This window comes from Hemitrygon akajei, chromosome 5, assembly GCF_048418815.1.
Source record: "Hemitrygon akajei chromosome 5, sHemAka1.3, whole genome shotgun sequence".
Classification (NCBI taxonomy): domain Eukaryota; kingdom Metazoa; phylum Chordata; class Chondrichthyes; order Myliobatiformes; family Dasyatidae; genus Hemitrygon; species Hemitrygon akajei.
This window is the reverse complement of record NC_133128.1, coordinates 85,166,931-85,186,682: the sequence shown is the minus strand read 5'-3', so window position 1 is coordinate 85,186,682 and position 19,752 is coordinate 85,166,931. Positions and strand designations below refer to the sequence as shown.

At 40.5% G+C, this 19,752-nt stretch overlaps 1 protein-coding gene across 3 annotated transcripts in view; it reads right to left on the bottom strand.

Annotated features, from left to right (window-relative positions):
- Positions 1–19,752, bottom strand: part of LOC140727945 (RCC1 and BTB domain-containing protein 2-like) — a 109,734-nt gene that overhangs the window by 43,171 nt on the left and 46,811 nt on the right. For 2 of the 3 annotated variants that reach the window (XM_073045947.1, XM_073045949.1), the window contains exons 6-11: positions 14,099–14,206; positions 11,622–11,764; positions 8,834–8,878; positions 8,291–8,481; positions 1,373–1,499; positions 957–1,090 (exon numbers count right to left, since the gene is read on the bottom strand). In XM_073045947.1, coding sequence (XP_072902048.1) covers positions 957–1,090; positions 1,373–1,499; positions 8,291–8,481; positions 8,834–8,878; positions 11,622–11,764; positions 14,099–14,206 — 748 coding nt within the window. The remainder of the gene's footprint in view (positions 1–956; positions 1,091–1,372; positions 1,500–8,290; positions 8,482–8,833; positions 8,879–11,621; positions 11,765–14,098; positions 14,207–19,752) is intronic. The other variant, XM_073045948.1, reaches the window with a different exon arrangement.

Below are 19,752 nucleotides of genomic sequence, written 5' to 3'. Positions count from 1 at the left end.
AGGCTTGAAACTGACCTGTGCCTGCTCTCTTAAGTGCTATAAAATATCCCTTTGCAGTACTTTGTAGTACAGAATGTGTGTTACCTAGGGTGCATTCATCACTCAACTGACATTAAACAAGGGTATTTAGTGTATGCAGTTACAAACATCCATGACCTCTCAAGGCTAGTTTACTCATTGTCAATGTTTTGGGTGCCTCCTCAGTTTCTGAAAACTGCTGCTCAGCAAGGCAGCATTCGTTCTCTCTTCATTTGAGACAGCTTACTGATATCCCCTCCCCTCACATGTATTTTATTTCCTACAAAAAAATAACATTGCTTGAAGACAAACTACAGCAATTCTTCAATTTACAAAAGGGACACATTCCGGGAAAATACAGCTGAACAAAATTTTGTCAATCAAAAGTGCTAGGCCAAATGCAATCTGGAAATTTTGGTACAATGTATTTATTTGTACAGAGTGGCACATTATTCATTATAGTGACAAACAGCCTTGTAAATTGAAGATAATCAAAGTCAATAACATTATTGTGAAAATTCATAAGTCAAACATTCGTACACAAAGAACACCATTACCAAAAGCATCTTCCATTTTGTGGACTGCTTCCCAGTGCAGTCAGCGTTATATAATTACTAAGTAACGCATTTGTGAAATAAGCAAGCACATTATTGTATAATAAATACACTAATATATTAAAACACCTATGCAACAAGTGTTGTTATAATTAACTCACTAGAGAAACCCAGAACGTAAGAAAGTCTGACTTCCGACCTGGGAATAGCCCAATGATGATCAATATTTTTTAAGTTACACTTACTGGCAATCAGAAGTATATATAAGCATCAGTAAATCATGTAAGGTGATGTTTAGAAATTCTTCCAACAGGCCCACCTTGGCAAGAGAAATTTCAGTTACAATATTCTTCTCTTAGTAAAATAGATATAAGGGTACAGTACCTATTGCATCCTCAGGAGCTACATTGACCGAGTCTGTATAGAGGTATTCTAGAAAAGCACGGTACACTGGATAGCTAAACTGGTCAATTTCAATCACTTCTTCATCATGGAGCATGGATCGTAAATGTTGGGACCTGCACAATTGAAACAAATATAGCATAGACTAGAGGGTAACTTCCAGTTAGTGTAAAAACCAAGTATTTTAAACCTTACTTCTTCACTGAGAATAAATAACTCAAATATTTAACAAATCTAATTTACATACCTTTTGCTAAACCTCATAGCAAACTCTGTCATAAGAATGCACACTTTTTTTGGAAGAACATTAATGAAATCTCCAATAATTGAGTGAACCACTTCCCGTATTTATGAACAATTCCTGACATGACCTTGTTTCTGAGGATTTCGACCATTACCTTATTTTGAGAACTGCTTTGTGAGCATGAATAGTCTTTCCGTCCACAAGGAACTTTAAATCTGAAGTTTCCATGCTGTCAAATTCTTTCTTCATTGATTGTGCTACTGTCAAATGATTATCACTTTCTGTACAACAGAACAGAGGGCCCAACATAAATTAGAATGATGGAAGGACTTGTGAAAGAACAAACAATAACATTCAATGTGCCAATCTTTCACAAAACAAGAATATGGAACTTTTTAAAAGCTTTTTTTAATTTTATCTGCAAAACTTCTTAAAATAACTTAATTTTCCCAGAATGTTTGTTGTGAACACCTCTTTAATTATACCTGCCAACAGCAGTAAAACTTAGTGTAGTATTCTATTTCTTTTATTTCCTGTTTGAAAGAGGACCAAGCGTTAACAGTTCAGAGTTTACTGATCTACTCTCATTTTTTTAGCAAGTTACAGATCTATTGCAAAATTTGCTTATTATTGCAAAGTTTAATTTTGCTACTTCAATCTTTCAAATGCCACATTTATCACATCAATTACTTTCCCATGAGGATACAGAAATTACAACATGGAAATAGGCCATTTAAACATTCTGTATTGGTGCTTGTCTACAGCAGCAAGTAATTTAATCTCAGGCATCAACCTTGTTTCTAAATCTCCTTATCACCTTTTCTGCCAAGTACTATTCACCCAGGTTAGAAGTAAGTTAGAAAGTTGGAAACCACTGAAATAAGGTAATCTTTCCTACGTGTGTGATAACAGGGCACAGTGAAAAATAAATATGTGGTTAGCCAGTTTCGGTATGATTAAAAGTTAGTTAAACTTAAACAAACCAGGAACTTTCTTGAGGTTTAATTACCACTGTAGAGAAAGGAGTATATATCCCTGGATATCCATCAGATATCTAGAACATCGAACACAGAACAGTACAGTGCAAGCTAAAGAGCAAATCAAAAACACCCAAACGCTAATCCCTCTGATGTCCATCTCCTTCCCCATGTGCCTAAATGTCCCTTAAAAGCCTCTGATGTATTTGCCTCTATCACCATACCCCAGGCAGTGCATTCCAGGTATCCACCGCTCTCTGAGTAAAAACCCTACCCCTCATATCCCCCTTAAATCTACCCCTCTCACCTTCAATGCATGCCCTCTGCTATTAGACATTTCAACCCTAGGAAACAGATGCTCTCTGTCCACTCTGTCTGTGCCTCTCATAAGGTATCACACGGTACGTTACACAAGAAACAAACTCACAAGTAGAGGGCAGTTAAAGGCCTGTTAAAATACAGAAAATGGAGTCTTCTTCAGAATGGCAAACTCTTGCCAGTGGGGTATCAGTTTAGGATTTTCAGCAATCACTAAGATTAAAGGACAGTGTAGCATACAGAAGCTTGGTGACCCTACTCATGTCACCTACTGGACGTGGTATGACTGCACAGCTTAGATCCAGTCCATTTCTTGATGGAAGCAGAGAGTACGGGGGGAGACTGTTTGGCTTTATCTACATCACAAATCTTCCACTTAAACTGACCTGTACTCTGTGCTCTATTTTCTCCAAGCTGGCACATGATAAATCTGAAGCGCTGATTTACATGATCAGTTGGATCTATTCACCTAATAAAGAAACTCCCAGAAAATTACTCACGAGCCCATCCATTTCACTGTCAGGCCAACGGCTACTTCCACATTCAAAAACCTCCTCAAACACCACCTCTCTTCGACCAGCTGCATTTTCTAATTCGTTTTCTTTTTCTTTATCCCTTTTGTGAATTAATCCGGGGAATTAAAGAAGCACCCTAAATGCAAGCTTTGTTTTTTGATTCTTTGGTTGCCACGGTTAAAATTCTGCTGATCAGTGTCGGCATTGTTAAGTACGAAGCAAATATGTCAATTCGCAGCAGAGGCAGATTATGTTTTACAGTCCTCCTAAGGAAGGCTACCGTGCACAAGATCAAGCTGCACAATCCTTGAGTGCAGTTCAGTGTTAGGATGTGTACATGCTTGCTCCACACGTAATGAAGCGCGTTGGGGTCATCTACTGTATCCGGTGCTCTTGGCATGGCTTCCTCTATATCGGTGAAACCCTACGTAGATTGGTGAGGACCACTTCGTTGAGCGCCTTCGCTGTTCCGTCCACCACAAAAGCCGGAATTTTTCCTCTGGCCACCTATATTAATTCCAATCCCCATTCCCATTCTGACCTATTGGCCTATGGCCTCTTCTACTGCCACAATGATGTCACTCTCAGGTTGGAGAAGCAATACCTAATATTGCATCTGGGTGGCTTCCAACTTGACAGCACGAACATCAACTTCCGGTCATTTCCCCCACCTCTCCCTTTTCCCTTTTTCCATCCCCTGTTCTGGCATGCTTCACTTCTCCTCACCTCCCTCTGGTGCTCTTCTTCCTTCCCTTTCTCCTATGGTTTACTGTCCTCTCCTCCTTCTTCAGCCCCTTACCCCGCCACCCATCACCTGCCATCTTGTACTTCTTCCCCTCCCCCTTCCTTTCCAGTTGCTCTGGATTTCCAGCACCTGCAGAATTTCTTGTGTGTACATAATGAAGCAGTTGTTTCTTCTGGACGCAGTGGATTATAATTCTCTATACTGTGCTGGTCCCAATACCACCTGACTGCTATCAAGATGTAAACTGTGCGATCTCAAGGTTCCTATCAATAACTTTGGAGGCAATTTCCTCTGCTACAAAGAAGGAAAACTAATACTATTAAGCTGTTCAGAGAGTCACCTCTTCAAAGTAATTACCCCAACCCTCGCAACTAGCTTGGTGCCAACTCTGTTACGCAAGCACAACACTGCAAGCAGGTTTGGACAACATGCAGATTTGCCTGCAAGTTTGACACACAGTATGATCAGGCCACAACAGAATTTCACAAAAGCAGCAGCTCCCAGCACACCACCGCAGAATACCAATAATAAAGGACACAGCATTGTGCTTCCTCTTTCAAGGACTGTTCCCCAGGCACATGAAACACTGAAGTACTGGTGTTCCCCCTTTCTGAAGCGGAGGAATTCCAATTATATCTACTGAGCTTGCAGGGGAACCTGCCTATGTTGATGTTCCAATGAACTTGCTGTTTTCATTCTTCATGTAACCTGCGAGTGGTTTCTGGTGTGAGCGACTCTCTCCTCCTAACATCCAGGATATAAAACCTGCTATTTGCCAATCACGCATCCGGGACAAAATAGTCTGCATGAATAGCATCTCATTCACCGCCGCAATTGTGTACTCAGCAAGTAATGTGATATCCATGCATTTTGTTGAATAGCAGCCACAATGAAGCTGAAGTACGCAGGCTGTTTTGTTCTGAATGGTGTTCAGTTCTTAGAATTGCACTCATCCAGGCGAACGGGCAATATTTCACAGTGGTCCTGAACTCAGCTTTGTAGCTTTAAGAAATAGAAGGGGTTAGTCATGCAGCAAAGAAAACCTACAACAAATGTATTTATGTTGTTTCTAAATCATCCACAACATTGACAGTGGGGTGATTTGGTAATAGTAATAACATTGAAAGTTTCAGGTACATTGAATTTTCATTTTCACACATCAGCCCACGTCTGAATACCACAAACAGAACAGCTTTAGTGGGGGGTGTCACTTTACCTAGAATTGGGCTTAGTGGATTATTTTGTGTCAAAAAGGGTGTGAACTTCTGGGGTATATTCAGAAGAGTTATTCAGAACATTATTACCATTACCAAAAACCCCCACTATGAAGTCAATATGGTGTCCACTACATTACTTCTCCACTAACAATGATAATAATGATTAGTATAATATTCAATTCAAAACAGCTACTAAGATTCTAAATTTAAACATGACTCATTCACATGGAATAATACCAGATGATAAACAGAAAAACACCAATGGATAGAAACATGGATTCATCTAGTTCCTATGTCAATAAAATAGTTTTTGATGATTATGTCACCTCAGGCATAAGAGGCCAGTGTCAGGCATTTTCATGCCTTACAAGGCGCGGAACAACAGACTGTGTGGTGTGCCACTCCTCACACAAATAGTTTTCAAACCACAGGAACAACACCAACAGCCATGATGGACTATAATAACACCAGCCGAAACTAAAGCTAAATGAAAAAGCACATGAACACTCAGAAACTAAAACAGGTACAGGCCACTGGGAAAGACGCAATGAATAACACAGCTAAGATTTAGAAATAGAAAGTGCACCTGAAAAGAAAATTGCAATATACTTCAAAATCATCAGAAATAAATTTTACAGTTAAGAAGATTAGGACAATCAGAGGCAATATGGATCCTTTAAAACTGAAAATTAAAGGAAATGGAAGAGAAATGTACAAGTATTTAAAACAGAGGCTGCTGCTCTGCTGTATGGGTTCAATCCTGACCTCTGGTGGAGTTTATACATTCTCCCTGGGGCCATCTCGGTTTCCTCCCACTTCCCAAAGACATACGGGTTGGAAAGTTCACTGGCCACTATTAATTGCCCCTAGTATCTACGTGCATGGTGGAATCTGGGGGTGGAGTGGACGAGAATATGGAAAGAAGCAAGATAGAAGAGATTCGTGTAGGATTAATGTAAACCGGTGGTTACGGTTGGCACAGTTTCCAGGTCATACTGTTCCATGATTCCATCACAGGCCGTGAGACTGATCCTGAGATGGGATCCTGATAGGGACTCAACAAAATGTGTGCAAACAAAACATCACAGACTATTTGATTTTTTTTCCAGGTAAGAGTAGCATAATGCTCACATGATTAGGGTACTTATTGTGCAGTCTTACCAATTTAATTCCCAGTTCAATATGACAACTACTTCTTGGTACAGTAGACAACAGATGCAGGAGTAGGCCATTTGGCCCTTTGAGCCAGCACCACCATTAAATGTGATCATGGCTGATCATCCACAATCAGTAACCCGTTCCTGCCTTCTCCCCATATCCTTTGACTCCGCTATCTTTAAGAGCTCTATCTAACTCTTTCTTGAAAACATCCAGAGAATTGGCCTCCACTGCCTTCTGAGGCAGAGCATTCCATAGATCCACAACTCTCTGGGTGAAAAAGTTTTTCCTCAACTCCATTCTAAATGGCCTACCCCTTATTCTTAAACTGTGGCCTCTGGTTCTGGGCTCCCTCAACATTGGGAACATGTTTCCTGCCTCTAGTGTGTCCAATCCCTTAATAATCTTATATGTTTCAATCAGATCCCCTCTCATCCTTTTAAATTCCAGTGCATACAAACCCAGTCGCTCCAATCTTTCAACATATGACAGTCCCGCCATCCCGGGAATTAACCTCGTAAACCTATGCTGCACTCCCTCAATAGCAAGAATGTCCTTCCTCAAATTTGGAGACCAAAACTGAACACAATACTCCAGGTGGGGTATCACCAGGGCCCTGTGCAACTGCAGAAAGACCTCTTTGCTCCTATACTCAACTCCCTTTGTTATGAAGGCCAGCATGCCATTAGCTTTCTTCACTGCCTGCTGTACCTGCATGCTTACTTTCAGTGACTGATGAACAAGGACATGTAGATCTCATTGTACTTCCCCTTTTCCTAACTTGACACCATTCAGATAGTAATCTGCCTTCCTGTTCTTGCCACCAAAGTGGATAACCTCACATTTATCCACATTAAACTGCATCTGCCCACTCACCCACCCTGTCCAAGTCACCCTGCATTCTCCTAACATCCTCCTCATATTTCACACTGCCACCCAGCTTTGTGTCATCTGCAAATTTGCTAATGTTACTTTTAATCCCTTCACCTAAATCATTAATGTATATTGTAAACAGCTGCGGTCCCAGCACCAAGCCTTCCGGTACCCCACTAGTCACTGCCTGCCATTCTGAAAAGGACCCGTTAATCCCTACTCTTTGTTTCCTGTCTGCCAACCAATTTTCTATCCATGTTAGTACCCTACCCCCAATACCATGTGCTCTAATTTTGCCCACTGATCTCCTATGTGGGACCTTATCAAAGGCTTTCTGAAAGTCCAGGTACACTACATCCACTAGCTCTCCCTTGTCCATTTTCATAGTTACAGCCTCAAAAAATTCCAGAAGATTAGTCAAGCATGATTTCCCCTTCGTAAATCCATGCTGACTTGGACCGATCCTGTTACTGCTATCCAAATGTGCTGCTATTTCATCTTTTATAATTGACTCCAGCATCTTCCCTACCACTGATGTCAGGCTAACTGGTCTATAATTCCCTGTTTTCTCTCTCCCTCCTTTCTTAAAAAGTGGGATAACATTAGCTACCCTCCAATCCTCAGGAACTGATCCTGAATCTATAGAACATTAGAAAATGATTACCAATGCATCCACGATTTCTAGAGCCATCTCCTTAAGTTCCCTGGGATGCAGACCATCAGGCCCTGGGGATTTATCGGCCTTCAGTCCCACCAGTCTACCCAACACCATTTTCTGCCTAATGTGAATTTCCTTCAGTTCCTCCGTTACCCTAGGTCCTCTGGCCACTATTACTTTTGGGAGATATTCTGTGTCTTCCCTAGTGAAGACAGATCCAAAGTACCTGTTCAACTCATCTGCCATTTCCTTGTTCCCCATAATAAGTACAAATATAACAGCAGAGATTTCTAAATTCTTCACATATTGACTCTTAAACTGGATGGTCTCAACTCAAAACATCAACTGTCCATCTCCCTCCACAGCTGGCACCTGACCTGTTGAATTCCTGCACCAGCTACTTTTTGCTCCAGATTCTAGCATCTGCAGTCGCGTATCTTCATAATGCTACTTTATTCTGAACACACGAGATTCTGATTATAGTTCTGACAATCAATTACATGGCATTACAGTTACAGAGTACCATCAAAGAGTGCCTTACAAAATCTACTTTTAGGAATCACACACCTACATATTCAATGGAAAATAGTCAAAATGATAAATCATCATACCTACGGATAGGAGGCGCCACGTAACAGCTGGAGTGGCAAAGCAGGCAAACACGTCATCCGTGCAGGTAAAGTGAGTTAAGTATGGGAGGGTGACAGACTGACCCCGACACTGACCCCACATGTACACCTGACCGGCTTGGGTCTTAGCAGCTGAGGTGTGAGTAGAATGGCAGGCTGCAATTTCCACAACCCTATGCATCAAGAAAAATGAGGTCAGAGTAAAGCATAGCAGAACCACAGAGATCTCTTTGGAACAAAGCAAGGATCATGAAGTTTACACCGTATTTCAAGAGACAGCACTTCTTTAAATATCTTAGACATCAATAAGGGTTACTGGTAAATGTTATATACGATTTACCATATGATTGTCTGACAGACTTGTACAATGATGCAATCTCACAATGTAAAAGGAAAAGATCAATGTGGAAATTAGAATTAGAATAACAACATCCTGTAACACAACAATCAGAAATATCCAACACTGTATCTGAATACCACCACCGAGAGCTGGTCACCAGATAGAGGATTCAGAGGATGGTTTACCTGGCTCCAGGATCCACACTCCCAGTCTCCTCCTTAATTGCTGTGCTAAATAATAAACAGCTTTTAAGAATTGAACCTTCTTTAACCCATACGAGCCCCTCCCTCACCAACCACTTTGAAAATGTACAGGATATATCAGATGTGGATTCTTCTGCTGAAAAATGGAAATGTTTTGTAGAGATTGTCAAAAGGCATTTGCAGAAATAAAAGCTTTTAATAGGGGAAAAGCACTGCCAGAATTCAAAACTCATTCACACCTTTCATTTACAAAAGATCTGTTCGTCATCCAGGGTATTTTTATAGTGGTTGTAATTTTCTAATGCAAAATAAAAATCCATTTTTCTACTACAGGGAATCTGTGATATTTCTGAGACATTTCGACAAAGCAAATTTTAAAAATCACTAAATAAAGGATATTAATTAAAGATAATAAGTATGGATAGGTAATGTTAATTTTTTTTTGAGAAGCTCATGGAAGGCCCAATCCAATACAATGGTGAAAGCAGAATCCGTGATACATTTGAAAGGAAAACATGAACTTCCATGACTGCAGTGCCCCTAATGTGGTAAAATACCTTGTTACGACTGTGCCCCAACTCTGAGGGGCCGAAGGGTACAAAGTAGCCCCCTCCTTTTTGAAAATCGCAAGATCGCTATTAATGCGGGTCTGGGGCCCAGGAAATGAGAGAGAGACGCAGAATCCACAAGGGGTTTGGAATGTCCTGGCCCCTCAGCGATACAAAGCCACGGAAAACGGCCATTGTCTCTTGGAGACGGAATTGTGTATTGAGTACTGTACTATTTATTTGAAACCCTCAGGGAATGAACAAAGTGGGCTGGTTGAGGGATGACATCATTCCAACCTGATTGACATCTGAGACCCCGTGAGTAAGGATAAAAGAGGGTCTGGGGAACAACCCCTTTAGACGCACCAGGAGAAACGCTAGGAATCCCGTGACAGCGTTTAATAGCGACAGCCAGTGGGGGGCTCGCGTGCGTCCTTTCCCTTGCCTGGGATTGGGGCCTTACCACGGAAGAACAGCTTAGCAAAAGGAGAGGCCAAAAGTGTCCGGCCACAAAAATGGAACTCTTGAAGGATCGACATCATAAAAAGGAAAAGCTGGCAAGTTTAAAACATCTGTCTTTCGTGACTCCAACAAAAGGCTGCAGCCTGCATGAACTTGAGTGACTTTTATATTTCCATCGGACAATACATTATCCCCTAGACAACGATAGAGCTTATTTCTTATTGATCATTATTATACCCGTACTTTTAGAGTTAGTATTGACAACGTATATTATCTGTATGTTTGCATTGAAATTATTTTTGTGCATTTGTACCAATAAATACTGTTAAAAATAGTCCCATCAGACTTCAATGGACCTCGCTATCTTTGCTGGTAAGTGATCCAGTTACAGGATTCGTAACAACCTCAAAAAGCTGCACTGAACATTATCAAATAAAAACTGATGTTAGGGTACATACAAATACAGCGGATTCCAGTTAATTGGACCATCAGTTAATCGAAGTAACTGCTTACTTGGGGCAACTCTTAAAGAACGAAAACTATTAATTCAGACAGGAGACTGCTGCCAGGCAATTTCTAACTAGTGTCAGTCGCGTGCGTTTATGAGGCCATTAGACATCACACCGTGCTTAGAACTAACAGCTTTTAAATAGCATCAGTTGCGCAACGTGTGTTTGTGTTCAAAAGCAGTGATTTTTGTCACTGATAGTTGGTGAGAAATGAGCAGTAAGACAATTCAGAACTGTTCTGCTCTTTGCGGTTTCAAGCATTCAGGCTTGAAGTTGCCAGAAACGGCTGGGAGTGACAATGAAACAATTCCACTATTTCAATAAGTTATGAACTAGAAAGAACTCGAAAGTATCGATAATCATCTTGAATGTTACAATGAAAGTGAAGATTTGGAGGATAGAATCATTGAAAGCATTGTATGAAGGCAGTCCAGTATCTGCACTAATTTTGTTCTTTTATAGTCAATCAAAAAATATGGCATCATACACTGGATGAATTCCCCTGTCAATTCTTATTAGGAAGTAAAACTATAGTACTGTAGTAGTATTGGTAGTGCACTAATCTGTTCCGTATTTCATTTAAATACATACTTTATTACTCAGTTAAACAGTAGTTTGACGTTTTTTTTATACCTTTTTAACTATTTCCTTGAAACCTCAGCTAAATAGGGCAGCCGCTTAATTGGACCAAAATGTAATACTCCCAATGTGTCCCAATTAACGGGAATCCACAGTATTTGGAAAAGGGGAAGAATTGAAGATGAGGCAAGAGACCAGGTAGATAATTTCTTCTGCTCTCCTCTAATGTAAACATTTGCCTCAACAAAAACTGACTGCACTGTTAACAAACTATTCTGGAATCCAACAGCTGCAGATGTAACAAGACATTATCTATATTACAGTGACCACCAGTTTTTAAGGCTTACTATAAAAACTTGTTTTACCTAAATCACTCTATTTTGCTTGGCCAGACCAAGCAAGGGCACAAAATGTGCCGTAAGATAAGATTTGCTGGGCAATTTATGATATCTAGGCAGCAGAGTAGATTCAGCTGCTTCATTTAAGGCATCATTTTTAATGATGCCGTTTGAAAAGAACATTGTAGTTTATCTGTTCAAAAAATGGGAACATACTGGCACATTGATCACTACAAATGATCAAACAAGAAATTAATTTCTCTGCAACAACATACTTAAAGTATTATTGTGAATATTAACATACTGATGCGTGAGATTTCTGTTCAGCCATTACCTTTCCTTGTCCAGCGTGATTTGGACTGGACAAGACTGGTTGCTTTTAATGCCACTGCCCAACTGGCCATACGTGTTAGCTCCCCAGGAATAGAGCAAGCCTTCATCTGTTAGTGCAAGAGCATGAGCGTAGCCACAGACAATCTGCGGGTTATAAACAGCAAACATCAGCGTCAGTCACCACATAGATTTCACACATGACTGTTTATTTCAGCACCTCTGTTACTGTGATTCTGGTATCTTGGGGATAGGAATAGGAAACTATTATTTTTTTTTACGCTTGCAGATACTATGCAAATTTTCTTTAGTTGCATATCATATGGTGTCAGGGGATTTTGTCGCAACTCAGTTTTCAATTTCAACAATCCCAAACTTTGGTAATGCATGCAGGACTCAGAAGACTGCAAGAAACATATACTCGGACAAAATGTAAGAGTCTTTCCCAGAAACTACATGTCTGGGTAGTCCAGGTATTGATCCATACCCTAAAATCCAATCATGCATTTGTTCGGGGAACCCAGACATCATCTCACACTCCTGCAAAACCACATATCTGTATCCAAGTTGAAGTGCTACATGCCCCTAACTGAAGCCTGCAACCTGATGGGCAAAATGGTAAAGATTCCAGAGTATGAAATCTCAGACTACAGCTCTGACAAATTCATATTAATAATCACTTATTCAATGTACACTACATCTTAGCCAGAAACATCTCCACCCAGATTTCAGACAAAGGTCAGGTTAAATTTCAAGGTAGAACATGATTAAGTATCAATTATACCTACAGCCCAGCCCAATGACATTTAAATGCAGACTCAGAACCATGGGTACTATCAACGGGGGTGTTACCCAGTGGAAGCACTTCAGTGGAGCTCATGTTCTTTAAGTCAATGGTCCCCAACCACCGGGCCGCATAGTATGTGCTACCAGGCCGCGAGGAAACAATATGAAACGCTATGAGTCAGCTGCACCTTTCCTCATTCCCTGCCACGCCCGCTGTTAAACTTGAACGCACACGAGGTCATCAGTTGCCTAAACGCAGTGATACCCTCGTGCCAGGGATCACTGGTTGGCCTCAGGTAACCAACCGCATTGCACAGCCAGCGAGAAGTACTGTTGCTACTGGCCTGGAGTGCAGACAGATGGGCGCCGCCTCTAAACCTGTTTAGCACACCCAATGTTCGTGGGAAACCCAGTGCTAAAATATTGGCAGACGACCTAATTCGGGCTCAGGGCTTTGTAAGTAGCAGAGCAGCTACCTCACTGCAATCTACTGAAAGTCATCCCTCGAGCCAAACTTTTGTCGGCTGATAGATCCTACCTACCTACAAGGGGTGCAGGCACGAGCCCTGTCGCACTCCTCGCTCGGTCGGTCGTGCTCTCCGGACTGTGACCACCGCGGCCCTGGCATGGGGACCTCCGGCCCTTACCTTGTCCTCTCACTGGTGTGTTGCAATAATTTTATATGTTCATACAAGGAAAATATGTGCTGTGTGTTTAATATCTAAGCATTACTTAAAATGTTATGATGCTATTGACTTACTTAATAAGTGAGTTATAATTGACTTATCACTATGTTCATGCAAGGAAAATATGCGCTGTGTGTTTAATATTAAATTTGTTAGATAAATCCTTCTAGAAACGAAATTGAGTGTATTAGCCACTTAGAAGTGACTTATGATTGACTTATCACCTACATTCCGGTCGTGATTAACAACCCCCCCCGGCCGGTCCGCAAGAATATTGTCAATATTAAACCAGTCCACAGTGCAAAAAATGGTTGGTGACTCCGCTTTAAGTAGTAGTGTTGACATTGGTAGGCTAAACTACCCCTATGCAAATTCAGAAAGGATGTATCGAATTCCAGAATCTGGTACCACTCAGAATCTCTGAAGAAAAATACGAAGTCTCTTTCTGCAGGAAACAGTCCTGCACTACTTGGTTACCAGATCACATGCAGCGTAACTCCAGTAAAGGCCCAGTGAACAACCAGAGTAGAACTCAATACATCTACCTAATGCTGTGTGGTTCAGCAACTGCATTAGCTTCACATGCAAATAAATGCAAAATCACACAGTGAAAGATCAGCAATAATTAACTGGGCTCTATAACGTGAGCCCTGGTACCACACACTGCAATGTTTCCTTTAATAACCTCCTTATCATAGTTCAGTGGTCACGTATAGTCCCACCTAGGTAGATACATTACATTTTACAGTGCTTCATAACATAGGTCTTCAGATTATCAATCATAATGCCTTCTTAAAGTCTGCTCTGATGAACAATCGTTGAAGTGAAACTTTAATCCTGTTTGTGTCTCTAGGGATGCTGCCAAACATGCTGAATATTTCCCGTCATTTTCAGTTTTTATTTTAGTCCGGATAATCTCCTAGCTACATTGGTTCATAGTGGAGTGACTCCAACAAGCTAAAACAAGACTTAGGTTATCACAACACATCAGAACTTTCATCAAACATACCTGGCACACATGTATTCCTTGTAATGCTGCTAGCCTGCAAGGCGTTGGTTGATTGCCATTACTACCTAATCCAAGCTGTCCATTACCATTGTAACCCCAGCCATACACCTATAATGAAAAGCAAACACTTTTAATAAAAGAAAGAAACTATTTTTCATAGCACCCTTCATAGCTCAAGGATATCTCAATATGAATTAATATTCCCCAAATGTATAATTGTTCTTTTTGTTGACAAACGTAACAGCTTATTTTCGCATAGCAAAGTTGCACTAAAAGCAATTAAATAAGTGCATATCTATTTCAAAGAGTTAGTTAAAGGATTGATAATGTTCCAAAATCCATAATTGAACTATTCTTCTACATTCAACACACGCAAAATGCTGGAGGAACTCTTCTATGCTGTTTCTTTTCCCTCCCTTTAAAGAGGTAATGGAATCTATGAAATATTGTTTTTGAACTAGCATTACATTGATATTCTGCCAATATCTGTCAGAATCAGAGTTAGAGAGAGACCCTATAAGAAACAAGATCTGCCTGACCCAACTCTACACAACATTTTATATGCTAAAAATCAAAAGTTCAGGACAATTCAAACAAATCCATATTTACAATGCTTTCTTTAAACTACACCATATATGTCAAACTCAAGGCCCGCAGGCCAAATCCGGCCCATGGTGGAATTATCTTTGGCCCGTGAGATAATATCTAATTACTATTAAAGCTGGCCCCAGTAATCGAAGCGCCTATGACGCATGATATGGCTAATGCTGAGTTTATTCAGGTACCAGGTTTTCAGGGTTTTTAGTGTTTATTCGGCAGTCTTCTTCATAAGAAACGGAATTTGTAAAGTGAAACACTTTGTAGTTATAGCAGAGACTGAGACACATGAGAGCAGGCTGAACAAACGGAGGCAACGAAAGCTGCGTTCGCACGCGTCCGACTGATCCGGCCCGCATGAAGCTGCATTTTGCTCAATCCGGCCCGTGACCTAAAATGAGTTTGACACCCCTGAACTACACACTCCTTTCACATCTCCCTCCTTCATGCCCATACTAGAGACACCCAAAAGACACTCAAGTAACAAATTTAGATCAGTGTTTTCTACCCATTGTTCAGAGTTACATTTTATATTTGATCTTCAGTGCACATTCAGATCTGAAGGTTGGTCGCTGAAGTCAATGTTTGCTTTATGCCCTAACCCCAAAAGCACCCCAACAACTGCCAGGACATTTGGATGGCATCAGAAGAAATCAAAGAGAAATGAGGTGCTCAACTGCCTAATAGAATCCAAACATAACAGGTGCCAGCAATTTTTACTACAACTTTCAGCCCACCTCATCTACAGAAAATGCAGCAAAGACTGCTTATCAGAGTGGGACACATGAGCCACACCAGATGATGTTCAACAACAGAGTCAACCACTAAGGTTCCATTCATCAAATTAACCACAAATGCTTTAACCTTACACCCAGAACACTAACGGTCTCATCATCTAGCTTCCAAATAAAAATGAAGAATTGAGTGTAAGAAGCAAGACCTCAGAGGTGGTATTCTCAGATTATAAGTACAGAAAAAGATGATAATGCAATGATTACAGGAGAGAAGGCGCAGAAAATGGGGCTCTAGATTCCTGGAATGTTAGGAAAAGAAGAGACGGAGTCTGAATCTGAATAGAACCGGCAGCAAAATCTTGAAAGAACTGTTTAAACTAATTCGGCAAGTGGAAGGGCATTAACGTTGCACTAACAAATGCACATAAAAGGAGATCTTTAGCACATAAAACTGGATTTGATTTCAAAGGTACACTTAAGAAATGAGTGTTGGAACTTTACAGACAATTGTTCAAAAGTTCCAAAGCGATTGCTTATGAAAAGATCTTCAAAGCACCTAATGCCCCTTCTGTGCCAGTCTTGAAATGTTGAATCCTGCATAGAAGGCTGAAAAAGATGATTATGTAGAATAGGGCTAGAAAGAGAGAGACCGTGAAGCCCATTATGTTTTCTGAACTGAGCCCATATTCTCAGAGTGTGTCTAATAACCGGATTAACAATTGGTTTAGGCAGATGGCAAGGAAGTGCGGATCCAAGAAGTGCGGAGATGGAGAAATTCTTATTAGAGTTCAACTCCATTCCCACCCATATTGGGCAGTCAGACTGATTATAAAGGTAAGACCAAAAGATAAGACAATGTATGTTGGCTGCCCAGTAATATAAGCGAAATTGGTCAAGGCCATACCACCTACCCTTTTAGGTTTTTGAAGGTGAGCTTCATTTAGTCTGGGATGTTTGCTCTTCCATAGATAGGGTGAAATAATAGAATCTAATGAGTCAAACAAAGCTTTAGAAATAAAAATTGGTAAAGATTGAAATAAGTATAAAAATTTAGGAAGGATATACGCTTAATGACATTAATTTGACCTATCAGAGACATGGACGGGGTGACCACTGTGCTAAACTCTGTTTTGAATGATTTAAAAGATTAGTGAAATTTTCTCCAAAAAGGCACTTATAATTCTTTGTTACTGTAATAACAAGGTAAGTAAATTGATTGGCAACACGAGTGAATCTGCAGATGCTGGAAATAAATAAAAACACAAAATGCTGGCAGAACTCAGCAGGCCAGACAGCATCTATGGGAGGAGGTAGTGACGATGTTTCGGGCTGAAACCCTTCATCAGGAGGCACTGATGAAGGGTTTCAGCCCGAAACGTCGTCACTACCTCCTCCCATAGATGCTGTCTGGCCTGCTGAGTTCTGCCAGCATTTTGTGTTTTTATTTTTAAGTAAATTGATTATTTACTACTTTAAAAGGGAGGTCATGAAATTCTAATATTTGTGCTTCTCTGTTTATTGGAAAGAGTTCACTCTTATGTAAATTAAGTTCGTGTCCAGAAAGCTGGCTAACTTTGTTAAGGAGTGAAAACATTGGGGATAACTACCCAACACTCGTTCCTTTAGATATCTCCAAATTAGACATTGTGTCAACCCTTTAACACCAAGCTTTCCTGAGGTACCCGATAAAAACATTGTGGACTTGTTTCTTCACATAAACCCATTGGGTAAAGGTTTAATTTCTACTATTCGAGATGCGTTAGTGATGTTGAGACGAGCCCCCTTTGACAAAATTAAAACTGCATGGGAGCATGTTTTAAATTTTCCTCTGTCCGATGAGGTTGGGATTCAATTCTCAAGTCAGTTAATTCAAATTCTTTATGTGATCGCCACTGCCTTTTACAGTTCAAGGTTGTATACAGGGCTCATATGTCTAAAACTAAACTATCGCAGTTCTATCCTGATATTAGTCCCTGTTGCAACAAGAGTAAAGGGGACGAGGCTTCCCTTATTCTTATGTATTGGGCTTGTCCTTGCTTGAAGAAATTCTGGAGAGATGTCTTTTTAACTTTATCCCATATACTTAATTGCTACTTGGAACCTAACCCTCCAATTGCTCTTTTCAGCACCTTGGGAGAAGTTGGCACGCATCTGACTCTGACTAAACGTTGCACACTGTCTTTCACCTCTCTTTTGGCCAGATGTGCAGTCCTTCTTAGGTGGAGATATGCTGCCCCACCCACTCATGCTCAAAGCCTCAGAGACATTATGTCCTGTTCAGACCTTGAAAAGATTCATTATTCACTTCTTAATTCGGATATAAAGTTCCAAAAGGTGTGGGGACCTTTTCTTGAATATTTTCATAATTCCCATTTAGGTTAAGGGTTCATCCCTCCCTCTTCTCTTTTTCATTTAAATCTCTTACTTCCAGCTTCTTTCGGATAAGATTTACAGTTCTTTTAATGTGTAAACATATTATAGCTCAGGTAGAAGGCAATATACCTTCTTTTTAAAAAATACAGCTCTGTGGTGATTAAAGTTCTGATTAACTTTTATATACCGTAAGGTTGGCTTGAAGTTGGGTAGGGGGAGGGTGGGGTGGCAACTAACTTTATACGATTCTACTATGGGTGCATTTCCTTAACTGTTATAAACTGTACATTTGATACGTTTGTTTTGCACTGAATAAACCTTTTTTTTAGTTTTTTTTGGTTTTATTGTAGAAACTTTAAAAAAATTAATAAAAAGGTACATTTAATGTTAGAGAAATGTATACAATATACATCCTGAAATTCTTTTTCTTCATAAACATCCACGAAAACAGGAGTGCCACAAAGAATGAATGACAGTTAAATGTTAGAACCCCAAAGACCCCCTCCATGCATAAGCAGTACCCCCCCACCACCAGCATAAAATCATCTCCCCCACCCCTCCACCGAGCACTCACGTGTGCAGCAAAGCATCAATAAAGACACAGACTTGCAGTACCACAAAGACTACTCATTCACCCGGTAATTCAATGTACCACGGGCTAAAAAGGGAAAACGAGGTGTCTCCGTCTCACAGCCAGAGGGCTAATGGTGTTAAAAGTCCATTGTGACATCTATTATTTGGTAATATAGATAGCACAAAAGAGCTTTTGGAACATGCTAAAATGAATAAAGGTCCAAGACAGATCATTGGCAAGATTGGGTGCAAAATATCCCTGGACACAAAGATGTTCAGGAAAGACATGCAAAGCAAGAAAACAAAATTAATGAGGTTATATTAATCATTCACCAGCTCTCCGTGCCATGGCTCTGATAATAGTACAAATTTGACACAACAAAGATAATGAGTGTGGCTGAAGTATTGCATTGCATTTACTGTATCAGTTTCTAGGAAGGGAGAACTCGCTGCTGAATTCCAGAAAATGGATGCATAGCTGAGATAATGGGTGAGTTAAAAACTGATAAAGAGATTAGTGCTGATGATTCAGAGCTTCAGAACCCACGTTTAATCCTGACTTAGTTTTCATATTCCTTGTGACTGTGTGGGTTTCCCCCAAATGCTCAGGTTTCCTCCCATATTCCAATGGCTTGTAAACAGTTAAAATTCCTCCTAATGAATTAGTTGTGGGTGGAGGGTGGGGGAGGCAAGAGATATTAATGGACATATGAATAAGAGTAACATACAGGGTAACAAGTGGGATTATAGGATATAGGTGTGTTCTAAAAGCAAGCACAGGCTCAACTCAATGGGTCAAGTGGGCTCTTTCTGTGTCATGCAGGAAAATATAATAAATGACAGTATTTGAAGAGGTATGGTAAACCAGTGACCTGGGCTGACTTGCAAAGATTCTTAATGGCAACAGATCATGTAAGTAAGATGTTAGAAGAACATTTAGAATCAGAATCAGATTTAATATCGCCACCATATGTCTTGAAATTTGTTAACTTTGCAGCAGCAGTAGATGATAAATATAGGAAAAAAACAGAATTACATTAAGTATCTACTTCACAGTCAAGGCCACAGTCCTGGAAGAAATGCAAAACATCCATGAGTATGTCAGGAAGATGGCCCTTAAGGATGACTTGCTAGAAGAATACCTCAGACAGCAGGCAGGGGTCATGGAAATGAATGTGGGTGAAGAGCCTGAGGATCAGAGGCCACGACAGGACAAACCACTGCACGGGATGCACCATCACCAGATATCAGAGGTGGCTGACGTAAGCAAGTCCTACCAATGGCTGGAAATGGCAGGGCTGTGGGAGAGCACGGAGGCACTGCTCCTGGCCGGACAAGAACAGACGCGAAGCACAAGGGCAATAGAAGCAGGGGTCT